The 15000-nt window shown below is 28.3% G+C and overlaps 1 protein-coding gene across 1 annotated transcript; it reads left to right on the top strand.

Moving 5' to 3' along the window:
* Positions 1 to 5933: 5933 nt before the first annotated feature.
* Positions 5934 to 10224, top strand: Phum_PHUM577100 (golgin IMH1, putative; the record flags this gene model as incomplete). The annotated part of the gene is made up of 6 exons (XM_002432171.1): positions 5934 to 6345; positions 6430 to 6514; positions 6628 to 8044; positions 8384 to 9790; positions 9869 to 9977; positions 10133 to 10224. The coding sequence occupies 6 exons, from the start codon at positions 5934 to 5936 to the stop codon at positions 10222 to 10224; spliced, it is 3522 nt and encodes a 1173-aa protein (XP_002432216.1).
* Positions 10225 to 15000: the final 4776 nt, after the last annotated feature.

Genomic DNA, 15000 nt, shown 5'->3' with positions numbered 1-15000 from the left:
ATAAATAAATCAAAAAGCAAAAAATTAATTCGGTCATTCGAGATATCGAACGAGTTGTTTTGAAATAACTAGAGATAAATACTTAATAATAATAATAATAATAATTTTTTTTTTTGATCTGATTTCTTTTATCATAAACTGAACTTTATGGTTTTTTTTTTTCGCATGCGTGTGTGTGTGCGTGTGCGTGCGTGCATGTTCAAAACCCAGCTCGATTAATTCGTATCTGTAAACCTGTTTATTATTATTATTATTATTATTATTATTATTATTTATTTACTAAAACAATTTTTTTCCTTTTTTTTTTTTTTATTGCAAACTAAATTCTAATAAATTTATTATCGATAAACGTTCGAGTCATTGCGCGGGAGGGAGGGAGGGGATTAAACGTCCGGACAAATAAATTAAATACAAAATTATTATTATTATTATTATTATTATTATTATTATTATTATTATTATTATTATTTAGGAAGGAGTGTGGAAAGATGAAAAGACGAGTAAAATTTTTCTCTCACGTGTGTGTGTGTGTGTGAGAAAGAAGACTTGAATTTTCGTATACACGGTTGACGTACATTTATAACATTAGAGTTTGACACGTTCAAAAAAAAAAAAAAAAAAAAATGGCCGTCTAAAAAATTTTGTAGGAAATGAGTGATCGCATACGTAAAATTAAAATAATATAATTTTTTCTTTTCTTTTCTTTTTATTTTAATAATTTAAAAAAAAAAAACTGGAAGTGCGCCAACGGTTAATTTAAAAGTAAAAAAAAAATTTCCATTCTCTCTTTCTCCCCGTCTCCCCGTCTTCCTTTACCTTTCTTTGGCAAACAATTTTTTTTTTTTTTTTTCCTTCTTCTCTGTAATATCAATTAAAATGCATTGATTGTTTAATTTATTATGTTAAAATCACGTTTAAATGAAACGAAAAAAAGTGGCGGTAGATTTTCAAACGCCATTTTGTTTTTATACGATTTGAGTCTTTTACCACGTTTAATGAATTTTTAAAAAAAAAATTGCTAATTTTGCAGGGGCTGGGGGTTCCGGTAACGAAGAAGAAATACACGATGAAGATCAATCGACGACTTCGTCAATCGTCGGACAACAAATCATTACAAACAATATCAAACCTCAGGCACAATTTTATTTCAAATCGAGCGAAAAGCCGTTTAAACCAAATCGAAAATTTTCATACGACAGGCACAAAAACAAGGAGCCACTTGTTAAATTGGAAAGCAAGACGTTCGACGAAGGTAAGAACGAACAAAATAAATAAATAATTTTTTTCTTTTTTTTTTTATCGTTGCATTCGAAAAAGGATAAAAGGAAAAAAGGAAATGGAAAAAAACGGTTTGGTTTGAGTTTTCAATTTATTAAAAATGCCAGAGCGTATTGATTTTTTTCATAAAAATATGTGGAGGAATAATTTTTTAAAAAAAAAAAAAATTGTTTTTCCCCTCTTTTCTTTTTCTTTTTTCCCTTTTTCAAACGGGGAAAAATTTCCCTGCAAAAACAAAAATTCAATTTGTTTTCGTCTTTTTCCCCCCTGCCACGACTCCTTCGATAAAAATTTTATTCGTTCAATTGGAAAACAATAATCATTATTATTATTTTTACATAATAAAAAACCGGTTTTGGAAAAAATAATTTTTTCGCGTGTCGTCTCTTTGAAAAAAAAAAAAAATGTCGTCATGTTTTGAGAAAACGGAAACAAACAAACAAAAAATCATTTCTATATATTTCCGTCGACATTTTTCACATCTCTCTCTCTCTCTCTCTCTCTCTTTCTCTCACGGTCTCTTTTCTTTTTATTTTTTTATGTTTTTTTTTTTTCACTTTTATTTTTTATTTTTCGAACGGGTAACGAACTCCGGTGGGAAATTTGTCGGTAAACAAAAAAAAAAAAAAAAATTTTTTTTTGTTGTTGTTATTGTCAAGCTTTTAATTTATATAAATAATTTTTTCACGTGTTTGTTATTTGTTTATCTGTCTGTCTGTTTGTTTTCTTTCTTTTCCCCCTCTTCTCCTCCTCCCTCCTCGACTCAGCCGGAAATGTTTTTATTTTCGAAACGGAAACAACCGTTACTTCTTGAATTTCATCCGTGCATCGTCTGTGTGACAGAATTCAATTCGAAAATAAAAACAAAAAAACCAAAAAACTCTCTCTCTCTCTCTCTCTCTCTTCCATCTTTTAAAAGACGTGATAATGCCCAACATAAATATTTATCTTTCAACAGTTACATTATCTGGAAGTTTGTCTTTTTCATTTTCCTTCATTATTATTATTATTGATTTATTACCGTTTTTTTTTTTCGAGAGAGAGAGACAGACAGGAAAATAATTTATAAAAACTGTTAAAAAAAAAAATAATTCCAGGAAGTTTGTAGTAGGTACAGGTAGAAAGAGAGTAAAAACACACACACGCACACAGGTAGAGGATTATTATTGTCTTTCGGTGGGTATCCTATTAAAACAAAGTGTAGCTCACGTGTGTGCATGTGCATGTGCGTGTGCGTGTGTGCGTGTGTGTGTGAGTGCGTGTGGATTTAATTAACTTAAAGAGACTGAATTTTCGATATTTTTTCCTTTTTTTATGGTCTGCAGTTAAGATAATTAGTTTGACTGATAGGAAACGAAATGAGTTGTATTATTTATTATCAATGGCGACGCTAGCGACGTATAAATTACGATACGCATACATTTCGTTTAAAAAAAAAAACATCCAAGAAGTTAACAATAATTTTCGCGTTATTCCCACTCGTATTATTTATTTATTGAAAAAATAATAATTTCGAACGTAAAACGCAAACCCTTTTTTTACCCCCCCCCCCCCGTACCCCGTCTCCCGCCTTTTTCAATTCCTTTCCAGGTAGAAAGTTACGTAATAAACCTCGCAAAAACATACATTTACGTGTCAGGATTTAATATTGCGTTAAATTTATTTTTTTGCTCTTCCCCTTCCCCTCCCCTCCACTCCGCTCCTCCTCCCTACGAATTTCCACTTCGATTACAGTCGAAAATAATCGAAGGGATGATGATAGTTGATGGTGATAATGATGATACTTTAAACGAGTGCGCAACGAATGCAAAAAATGAAAAAATAAATAAATAAACGTGTAAATAGATTTGTGCTTGCAGTGGTACCATCTTTAAAACATAAAATGAGATGTTTATTTTAGAAATATGCATCAGTAAAGATATACGTTTATTTTTTTTTTTTCATTTTTTTAATTTATGCGCATAAATGTATGAGATTTCGTTTTTTTTTTGTTTAACATACGTACTTACGTACGTTCGTAAGTAACCCAATTAGAATATTAATTCACGTTTAAAAGAAAAAAAAAAAAATTTTTTTCGTAAGGTTTGTTTTTTTTTTTTTTTTTTTTTTTTTTTTGGGGGGGGAGAGGGTTTAACGCGAGAAAATTATACCGTTTGATGTAATTATAAAAATATGGCGGCGACATTTAACTTATTTATACGTGTTGTTGTTGTTGTTGTTGTTGTTGTTGTGAGACAGGCAGAAGACGTGTAAAAAGAAAAATCAAAAAAAAAATTGTCTCGCTCGTAAAAAAACAAAAATTTTTTTTTTTTTTTTTAAGTTGGCAACTTTTGTTAATTGCCACCGAGTGAAACTTTATTATTATTATTATTATTATTATTATTATTTTGTTTTCTTTTCGTAAGAAGTAACAAAAATTAATTATTGGTTTTTAAAAAAAAAAAAATTCAGTACTACCAACAAAAACAACAACAACGTGACAATGATTTTGACACGTTTTTGTTTGTTTGAAAATTTCATGAAATCACATAATTAGTATGGCAAACATTTTTTTTTTAATATACTTCCCAGTTTTATTATTATTATTATTATTATTATTTCATTATTTTAAAGCAAGTTGACAAATGAAAATTCGTAAAATAGAAATGAAAAAAAAAAAAAAAAAAAAATTATTATTAGTTACCTTTTTTTTTCTTAGGATGTTGTTTAAATTCGAGTCAGTCACGAAACCACTAACTGTAATTTTTTTTTTTTTTTTTTTTAATAGTAAAACTACGGGTTGGGAAAATCGTAAACAATTTTTTTTTTTTTTTTTAATATTTAGTCTTTAATGTAGTGGGAAAAAGAAAAATGCATAAAAACTTTATGTAAACGACGCCATTTTAAAGGGGATTTAAAAAAACAAAAAAAAAACTGGTGTGGTGTTTAAAATACGCAGAAAACGGTTGTAACGGTCGTCGTATTTAAATTGAATATTCATTTAGAACGCACACACATATCTGTACGTTTTGATAAAAAAAAAAAAAACGAAATGGTTGACCTTTGACACGAGCTCACACGGGTAAATATTGTAATTTTTAACGGTTGGGTTTTTTTTTTCTTTTCACATTTTACTTCCCACAATATCGGTTTTTATTTATTAAATAATAATGATAAAAGAAGAAGAAACTACAACACGCAAAGTTTAGTAGGGGGTAGTAGCCATTTTGTTAAATCGACAATAATAATGATGATGATGATGATGGCGTTTTAGTTTTTACGACAAGTCACCTGACTTTTAGTTTTAAGTTTTTTAAAATTTATTTTGACAATAATGGTTCATCAATATTTATTGATTTTTTTTTTCTCGAAGGAGTAGGAGGAGGAGGAGGAGGGAAATGAATAGAATAATAATAATAATAATAATAAATTTTTTTTTTCAGAGGAATATACAAAGATAACTACGCCGCGTCAAGATGTCTTATTTAAAAAAGGTTATTTCGGTCGTAAGCGTGAATCGTCCATTGAAGAAACAACACATCACGCAGGAGGTACGTATCAATCAATCAATCAATCAATCAGTCATATTTAAAAAAAAAAACGCGGGCATCGAGTCAATCATTGTTTATTTACTCGAATTCCTTTTTTTTTTTTTTTTTTTCTAAATCCCCGAAACGTTTATCATCTCTATGACTTCCTGTGCGATGCGGGGGAAAAAAAAATGAAAATTAACGCGCGCGATTTCTTAAATTTAAATTTAAAAAAAAAAAAAAACTTATTTACGCGATTTAATTTTTTTAAGAGCTAACTATGTCATCATCATCATCATCATCATCATCATCATCATCATAATCATCATCATTATTATTATTTTTTTTTTAAGTACTTGTTAAAATTGTCCTTCTTGTATCACGGCCGATTAGATTATTATTATCAAAAATTTATTAACACCTAACTATTTAAACAATTTTTTTTTGTCGACATGTTTTTAAAGTGTTGTTCTATTAATCTGAGACGATCGATGATTTCATGTTAATTTCAATAGATAGATATAAATACATATTTTTTTTTTCGAAATACTTCATTGCGGTTGAATTTGTCATTAAGGCAAAATAAATTACTTCATTATTATTCATTCGACGATGTATCAACAAAAGACGAAATGTAATTGCTAATAGTTAGTTAGAGATCTTATAATAAGGGGATTTTTATCTACCACTACTGCCACGTCTTTTTTTTTTTTTTTTTTGTTAGGTTGGCAAACTAGAAAACGACCGCTAATTTCATACGTACACTTACATAAAGTAATATATGTTTATGTTTAAAAAAAAAAAAAAGAAATTAAATCCAACTTAATAATAATAATAATTTTTTAGCATTTTAATGTATTACCTTGATTTAATACGTTTTTTTATCAACTTCCGGTTTTTTAAAAATAAATTTTCTTAATTTAAAATTTTGAAAAAAATAAGGCGTACTTCTTATTCAGTTTATTAAATGAAATTACGTCGCGTTTATGAGGAACCCAAACACCCCCGTAAAAAAAAAAAAAATTACGTGATGAAAAGTGATTCGAATTTTTCTTTTATTATTTCCCAACGAGAGAAAATTTAAGGTTTTGGAAAAAAAAGTTTTTTTCTTGATACTTTTCAGAAGTTGAAAACGAAGATCGAATAATGGAGCAAATAATAATAACAAATGGTTTCGTTGACGAACGCGGTCATTATTTAGTTAACGGAAACAGCTACGAAATCTACGATCCTTATTCGAACACCGTGACCGTTGTCGTGGGTCCTCCACCATACACAAACGGAGTAACACAACCAGTATTAGCAGCTGTATCCTGTCAACCAGTGCCTTTGCAACCGGTTGATTGGTATCCGCCGGGTTCAGATTGGCCTTCGCAGGGTTCGGCCTGGACGCCATCTTATCCCAGAAGTCCACAAACGGATACGCTAAATAATTCGGGACAAAATGGAGATAACGGTCATAATTTTCACAGTCCCGATGCTCAAATGTCTAATTTGTATCAACAACCGGCTTACATAGTACCGGGTTACATGTTCAGCGAATCTCCCGTTTATAGTGGTAAGTCATTTTTTTTTTTTATGATCGTGAATAAAAATTTGTTGTTGTTGTAAGATTTAATAATAAATAAATTTTATGTATTAGGCGTGCCTGTTCATACAAATAATTTTAACACCACGACTGAAGCCATGTGTTCAAATGATAACAAATCAGAAATTGGGGAAGATAAGTCTGTGGTAAGAGTGAATTTGCACTCTATCAATTTTTCAATTTTTACACATTTTCTCCCCGATATATATATGCCACGATTATTATTTTTTTTTTTTTTTTTTTTTTTTAGAGCGGTGCAAATGGAAATCTTACAAATGGGTTGTTAAACAGTCCAGAATCGAAACCTCAAAGTTCGTTGGAAAATGTAAAAGACGATAAAAATGATGGGAAAATACAGGATATTAAACCACCGATAGAAAAGTCATCGACGCCATTAATCAATAAACAAAAAGAAGTTACTAACGGTCATTATAATAATAATAATCAAAAGTTGAGAGTGGAAGGGATCGTAGAATTTCGTCCGAAAGAAGAAAAGAAAATGATTGAAAAGTTCAGTCATAGCACTCAAACGAGTTCAGTTGAAATAAATGATAAATCAGTTACAACTCTCAAATCGGAAAATTCCGAAAAAGAATCTCACAGCACTCAAACTCTTCCTGAACAAACAATACAAAGCAATAAGACATTAGATTTAAATGCGGAAAAGGAAGGAGGAAACGAAAAAAATGAAAGCAATACTACCACTACTACTATTACTACTCCCACTACTATGACTAGTGCTAATAATAATAATAATAATAATAGTAGTAGTAATAATGATAATAACAATAACAACAATAACAATAATAATAATAATAATAATAATTTATCAGAGTTCCTGTTATCGTCTCAAGTGAGAAACGAAGTCGGCACAAAAGGAAATTGGAAAATTCAACGAAACAAGTACAAAGAATATCATAATTCATCACCGAAAAAATACCAAGAAGAATCGCCACGAAAAATGTATCAGAAACGAATGCAGTTTAACGAAGGGGGTGGAAAAATGAAGGGGGGGGAGAGTTTCGAAAAGTCAGATTCGAAAACGAATTACAGTCCGAATAAAGTTACGTATGCAAGAAAAGCAATGATCGGTTTAGAAAATTTCAATAATGGAATTTCTAAAATGACAAACGACGGCGTACAAAGTATGAGAAATGAAATTCAAAACGACTATAAAAGTGCTCAAAGTCAATTAGTTAACGGAACGAATCAAATAATGCCGTCGAACGGAACAAACTATCGAACAAATCATTCAAAACAACAATCAACGTTTGTAGATCGTTACTACGCGTCCTACGAAGAAAAGAAAAATTACAATGGTAGTGTTAAAAATAATAATTTCAATAATAACAAAAACAAGTACAATAAGAGTTCCTACGTTACCAAAATGAAAACAAATGAAACGAATGAATTTAAATTCAGAGAGAAAAAGATTTCATCCAAACAACCGTACGTTGTCACAGTCGGCGAAGAAAATTCAATGGGAAAGGAAAAACAAGTCATAGAAGAAAACAAAAACGATTTGATTATGAAGTGTCAATCGGAGAAAAGTTCAACGGTTTCGGAATTGAGTTCGCCGACCGAATTGAGCAGCGGTCAAAACACTCCCCCGGAAAAATCCATAGTTCGAAAAATGGAACAAAAAATAGCCAACGAAATAAATAAAAGCGTGCGAGAAAAATTAAAACAAAATATCAAGAAAGGAAACGATGGAAAAACGAATAAGATGAAAGAAAAAATTGATAATCAATTGGAAATTGAAAAAAAAAATAATAATAATAACGAGAAAGAAGAAAAACGTGAAAATGACGACGGTGACGAGGACGACGATGATGATGAAACGGCGCAAAAAGAAAAAGAAAATTTAAAACAAAAATTTGATGATAAAAAAAAGAACGAAGACAACGTTAAGATAAACGAAAGTGGGAAAAATAACAATAATAATAATAATAATAATAGTAATAATAATAAGAAGAAAAAGAAAAAGAAGAAGAAAATGTTGGAAGAGGTGAAGGAAAAATCGAATCCGGATGAAGAATCTAAAGAAGATTTTTCATTTTTGCCAAATTTCATATTACAAAAGCCGCAGGATTTGTTGTTTTCCTCGTGGGAAGGTGGTAAAAACGATCAAGCGGACATGATCTCAAACATGGATGCTGCGTCCATGTTAACGGGAGAAGAAGAAATATTGAAAACTCTGGGAATAGCGGAGAACAAGAATAACTTTTCTAAACTGCCTTTACATTCGGATATGTTGATGATGTTGCCAGCATTCGGATGGACTCGTCCTAAATTTAAAATTGAAGATATATTCACGCCGACGAAGCATTTACACAGCGATCTCTTCACAAGAACAAACATCACGAGTATGAAATCAACAAAACCGGAAGAATTTTTCGCTAGCGTCATCGATAATCCGATCGTGGAAAAATCTGACAAGAAAAAAGACTGCACTAAAAATAATAATAATAATAATAATAATAAGAAAGATCAAATGAAAAAACCGGATGCCAACGGAGAAGTGAATCAAGTTAATAAAGATGGGAGTAAGTCAAACGGCGGTGGGGATACGTTAAAAATGAAAAATGCCGTCGATAAGATTTCGAATGGAGATGAAAAGGAGATGGATGAGAAAAATAAAAAAATAAAAAACGTCAAATGTAGTACGGAAACGAGGGAAGGAAACGACGACGACGACGAATCCACAAAGGGTGAAAAAATGGAAAACGTTTCGAGAGAGGGAAAATTGGGAATCGTTGAAGCCGTGAACACGTGGCTTCAAGAACAGGGAAATTCAGAAAAAGTTTTATCGGTGGATTTGTTACCCGTCGAATCCCTCGAAACTCTCATGGGTAGTAGTAGTAAAATGGAAAAAAAAAAATTTTTGAAAATGAAAAATAATAACGATAAGAAGAAAAAAAATAATAATAATGAGTCAGATTCAAAAAACGGGAAAAGCAACCCTATGCATGCGTTATCAGTTAACAACCCGGAGGAGAAAGAAAAAAAAAAAAAAAACTCTGACTTTGTGGATACGTTACAGCAGGGAGTAAACGGATGCATTAGGGTTGCTAATGTCATTACCGATAACTTTATCCACGTGAACCGAGAATTCAGATGTCCGAGAGGGGATGATTTGCAAAGGGGTAGAATGCCGAGATCATCGTCCGCGGATGGTAAACTAATGGAGAAAAAATTGAAAAAACATTTGAAATTTTTAACGGATTCGGCGTCTTTCTGTCAGGATTTAATATCGGACGTTCGCAACGGTTTGCCGACGAAAAACGAATATGCCACCGAAGAATTATGCGATCCGCGACAAAGCGTGTTTAAATATTACACACTGTCGCCGTGTCAATCGAAAAAAAAAAAAAAAATTGTGAAAGTGATGAACGAAAGCGACAGTGACAATGAAGTGTGTGACGCTTTAGAATATAAATTTACGACGAGAGATAACGAGGATGATGGTGATGGTGACGTTGATGGTAAGAAGAAAGTTAAAGTGTTTAAAAAAAACGGTAGAGTTTGCGTGACGGACAGCGGCATTCATTCGGATATGGATTCATCCGAGGATGCATCAAACGATTTTCAAAAAGATGCCAGTTGCAAATTGCAGTAAAAAAATGAAAAAGGAAAAAGGAAAAAGGGAAAGAAGAAGAAGCGGAAGAAGGAAAAAGAGAGGAGGAGGAAATGGAGGAAACGGAGAATTTTTTTTTTTTCCTTTTTCTATTTACATATGTATATGAATCATTTTTAGCGTGCCAGAAAACGTGTTCACCATTTAAAACGAGGAAAAAGGTAAAAGAAAACAAACACATTTTCTGCTTACACGTACGTATATTTATATGAATACTCTTATTTTGCTATAAATTATGTATATCCGCAAATCTCGCGTAACGCAAAAAAAAAAAAAATTTCTAAAATTATCACCTAGTGGGAGATAAAAGAACTAAACTAACGGTTTTTCATTAGTTTTCTTTGCGTTCGTTCAAATCAAACGGAGGGGGGGATTATTTTAAGGTTTTTCCACTCGCGCGCTTTTGCTATACGAAATAGTTATAAAAATTTTGCCTTCGTAAAAAAAACCGTTTTCCCCGAATCCCCCCTTCCGCGAAAAAAATTAGCTCCTCTGCCCCCCCCCCCACACACGTCCGTTAGCCACGTTTAGTAGCGTGCACGTTCGTGCGAAACGCGTAAAGTAATAATAATAATAATAAAATTTTTTTCGTTTAGATATACACGTCGCGTAATTTTATTTTTTTTAGTGCGTGAATGACGTCGGCGATAAGTTAAACACGTACGCGCGTGAAAAAAATATTTTTTTAAAATGGAGGTCGTCGTAAAAACGTTCGATACGTAAAAAAAAAAAAAAAAAAAAAAAAAAAACAATAAATATAATACGAAAAATTCACGTATTTACGCGGACGCCCCCGAATTTTAAAAAACGTTTAAAAAAATACACCGGAATGAACGCTTAGTTTGCTTATAAACCGTAGATTAATAATAATAATAATGATAATGATAATAATAATAATAGTCATAATAATAATGAAAGTTACGGTTTAGGTTTGGTTTAGTGGTTAGTAGAATAAACGCGCGAATATGCATCGTGAATGAACATCATATACGCATGATGCCTTAAATGAATTTTATTTTTAAAAAAAAATTATGCGGATGGATAGTGCGTGTGCTTACGTACACGCATTCGACGAACGCCCCCCACCCCAGGTCCCCCCTTAAAAAAGGAAAAACGATAAATAAAACGCGCGGACGAATAAAAAATTTTATACGTACTATATATATATATAATGGAATAATTTTCACGTGTCATAAAAGTTACGCCGATACAAATTCGGGAAATTTGTCGGTAAATGTTTAATAATAATAATAATAATACTAAGGGATATTTGGGAGGAAATAAGAGAAAATTGTCGGAACGTTAAGAAAACGATGACGACCGACGGAAACGACCGTTAACGGTCAGCCATTTTTTTTTCCGTTTTGTTTTTTATTTTTATTTTTATTTTTTCTTTTCTTTAACCACGTCACGTTTCGATTTTATTTGGATTCGTTTTTTAAAAAAAATATATAAATAAATATATATAATAAATAAAAAGGTGCTTTTCATTATTATTATTATTATTATATGAATATATACATATAGATATATATATATAAAATTTAAAGAAAATAGTACGCTTGTTATTATTATTATTATTAATATGAATTAATTAATTAATAATTAAATAATTAAATAAATAAATTAAAATGAAATTTATATAAAAATATTAATGTTATTATTATTATTACTATTATTATTATTATTATTAATATCGTTATTTTTATTTTAGAAAAAAAAAAAACGAATTCGGAATACTTTCGTTTAATAATAATGATAATAATAATAATAAAACTAATAAATAATAATAATAATAATAGGATAAACGCATAATTCGCGAAGTAAATAAATAAACCGTTGAGAAGAGAGATTTTTTTTAACGTGTCATTAGATTTTATTCGAATTCGTTTACCTACTACCCACTACATATGCGTCGTTATATTAATAATAATAATAATAATAATTTACGGCTACGTTTTTTTTTTTTTTTAATTAAATTTAAAATTTTCCGTTTGCGTTACGCCACCACCACCACCACCATCACCTTCGTTTAGACGTGAATATATTTTAAATACATAGGCTTAAATAGAAAATTATTAATTAAAAAATAAATAATAATAAATAATAATTAATGGATTAGTTACTTTTGTTTTATTATTATTATCATTATCATTATTATTATTATTATTATTATTATTAATAAAATGAATTTTACGATTAGTTTTAAATGAAAATAAAAAGAAAAGTCAAAAAAAAAAAAAAACGCTTTGTTTTTTCTCATTTGTTATTTTTTTAAGGTACTAATAGTTTATTATTATTATTATTAATTTTAGTTATCGTCATTTATTATTATTATTATTATTATTATTACTATAGGTTTACGATAGGATTTAAAAATAATAATAAAAATAAATAAATAAATATTTTTAATTGAAAAATAAAAAATTGTTAGATCCCTAGTCAGAAAGAGAGAGAGAGAGAGAGAGATAGAGATAGAGAGTACCATTAATTTCAATATTATTATTATTATTTAGAAAAAAAAAATTTATCGTTTATTATTATTATTATAATTAGTATAATCAATAATTAATTGAAAAGACAATTTTATTATTTTTTTTTTTGTTTTCATTTAAAAAATTTTTAATTAATTTGTTACGTAATAAAGAGAGAAAGAAAGAAAGAAAAAAATTTTTTTTTTTCAATGTTGTCATTCTGATTATTCGAATCGTGATATATATGATAACGTTTAAAGTAAATAATTGTAATGATATATTATTATTATTATTATTATTATTATTATTATTATTGTTATTGTTACAATTAATGTTATATCGATAGTTTTTTTTTTTTTTTTTTTTTTTTGGTTATTAATAAATTAGAAACGATAAAAACTTTAAGTTTTACTATTATTATTATTATTATTATTATTATTATTATTATTATTATTATTATTATTTTGTTGTTGTATATTTTAAGGGGCATGACTACAATGTAGTAGTTTTTAAAATTTTAGATTGTAGTGAATTTTCCGTTTAAAAAAAAAAAAAAAAAAAAAAAAAAAACCTTTAAATTAAGCGTACAAAAAAAAAGCCAAAAAAAAAAAAGTTTTCATTTTTATCATTTGAAATAAATCCGGCCCCCCACGCCCCACCCCCAACCACACCCCCTGGATTATATTATTTATTTTGAGGACAAGTAAAAAAACCACCCCCTCCCTCCCTCCCTCCCTCGATAAAGAAAAAAAGAAAATTTATTAAATAAATTTATTAAAAAAAGAATGTTAAACTTGCCTTAATTATTGTAATAATAATAATAATAATAATAATAATAATAATAATAATAATAATAATAATGTTTATATTTATATTTACTATTATTATTATTATGATGTAATAAAATAAAATTTGTTAAAGAAATTAAAATTAAAAATAATAATAATAATTGAAAAGGCTGGTTGTGTTTTAAGCACAGGAAATGGTTGATTTTATCATTATTATTATCATTATTATTATTATTATTATTATTGTATTTTGATTGTATTGAATTATTATTATTATTATTTTATTAAATCTAAACACCAATAAAAAAAATTTGACCGCCCATTACGCAACTATTTCCTGTTGCAATCGTTGATGATAATGATGATTTGTGTATTGTTAAAAATAATAATAATAATAATAATAATAATAATAATAATAATAAGGAAAAAAAAGAATTTTTTTTTTATCGATAAGTTTTAATGATGATGTGCTCGCGTGCGTGTGTGCGTGTGCGCGTGCGTGTACGTGTGCGTAATATATAATTAAGATAATTGAGATTTAGCCGTCAAAATGGCCGAGTCTTCCTTATTAATTAATAAAATAAAATAAAATAAATAATTTTATAAAAATGTCAATAATAAACAAATGAAATATAAAATTTAATATTAATAAGTAAATTTTAATGTAATAATAAAAAAAAAATGGTTAAAATAATTAATTATAATCATCAAAGTTTTTTTTTTTTTTTTTTTTTGGTTGTTTGGTTAATTTCTATATTTTTATTATTATTATTATTATTTTTTGTTGGAAATTTTTATGTACTATGAGTTTTTATAAATGAAATGTTTAATATTGAAAATATTTTATTATTATTATTATTATTATTAATATTTTGAAAAAAGCGTCTTTATTGTTAACCTTAAGGAAACAGAAAAAAATTTCATTTCCGGTTAATCAATGTTTATCATCAATCATGTTAACTGGCCAGACACCACCGCCTTGTATGAATTTCATATTAGTTTAAAATTTTTAACATAGATGTCGGGTTGTACGCTTGTGTTCCATTTTCTTTTTGAAAAAAGTTGGTTTTAACGTTTTTAAGTGTTTAAAATTAAAAAAAAAGTGAAGAAAATGATGGAAAACCTGAACGAAAAAAGCTCATGTTTATCGTAAGTCTGTTTTTTAATAAATATATAATAATTTTTAATTATTTTTGTCGTTGTAATTCTAAATATGATCGAGTCGAATGATAATATAAACTGGCCAAAATGATGTAATAACCGTTTTTTTTTTCTTTTTTTCGTTTAAATTTTAAAACGAACGTTAAAATTAATTAATAATTAATTATTAATTAATATAAATTATTGATTTGAGTGATGATGACGCTTCTTTTTTTTCGTTAATTATTATAATTTTATAAATGATTGATTGATGTAATGGCTTGTTCAATTTCCATTTTGATTATCAATTGGTTTCTTGTACTTAATTTTATATAAAAAGAAGAAAAAGATTTAATAATAATTGATGTATCAGTTTGTAAAAGTTGAAGAAAGAGAGAATCTTTTGAATTATTTTTTTTCAATTATTATTATTATTATTATTAATTTTCATTATTATTATTAACATATTTAAATTTATAATTAATCTTTTGAAAAAATCAATCTATCTATCTATCTATCTATCTATCTATCTATCTTATAAAGAGAGAGAGGGGAGGGGTACACTTTTATGTTTTCTTCAGTAAAA

The sequence above is a fragment of the Pediculus humanus genome, genomic scaffold (assembly GCF_000006295.1).
Source record: "Pediculus humanus corporis 1103172108306 genomic scaffold, whole genome shotgun sequence".
In the NCBI taxonomy this organism is placed as follows: domain Eukaryota; kingdom Metazoa; phylum Arthropoda; class Insecta; order Psocodea; family Pediculidae; genus Pediculus; species Pediculus humanus.
This window is presented reverse-complemented; position numbering and strand designations above follow the sequence as displayed.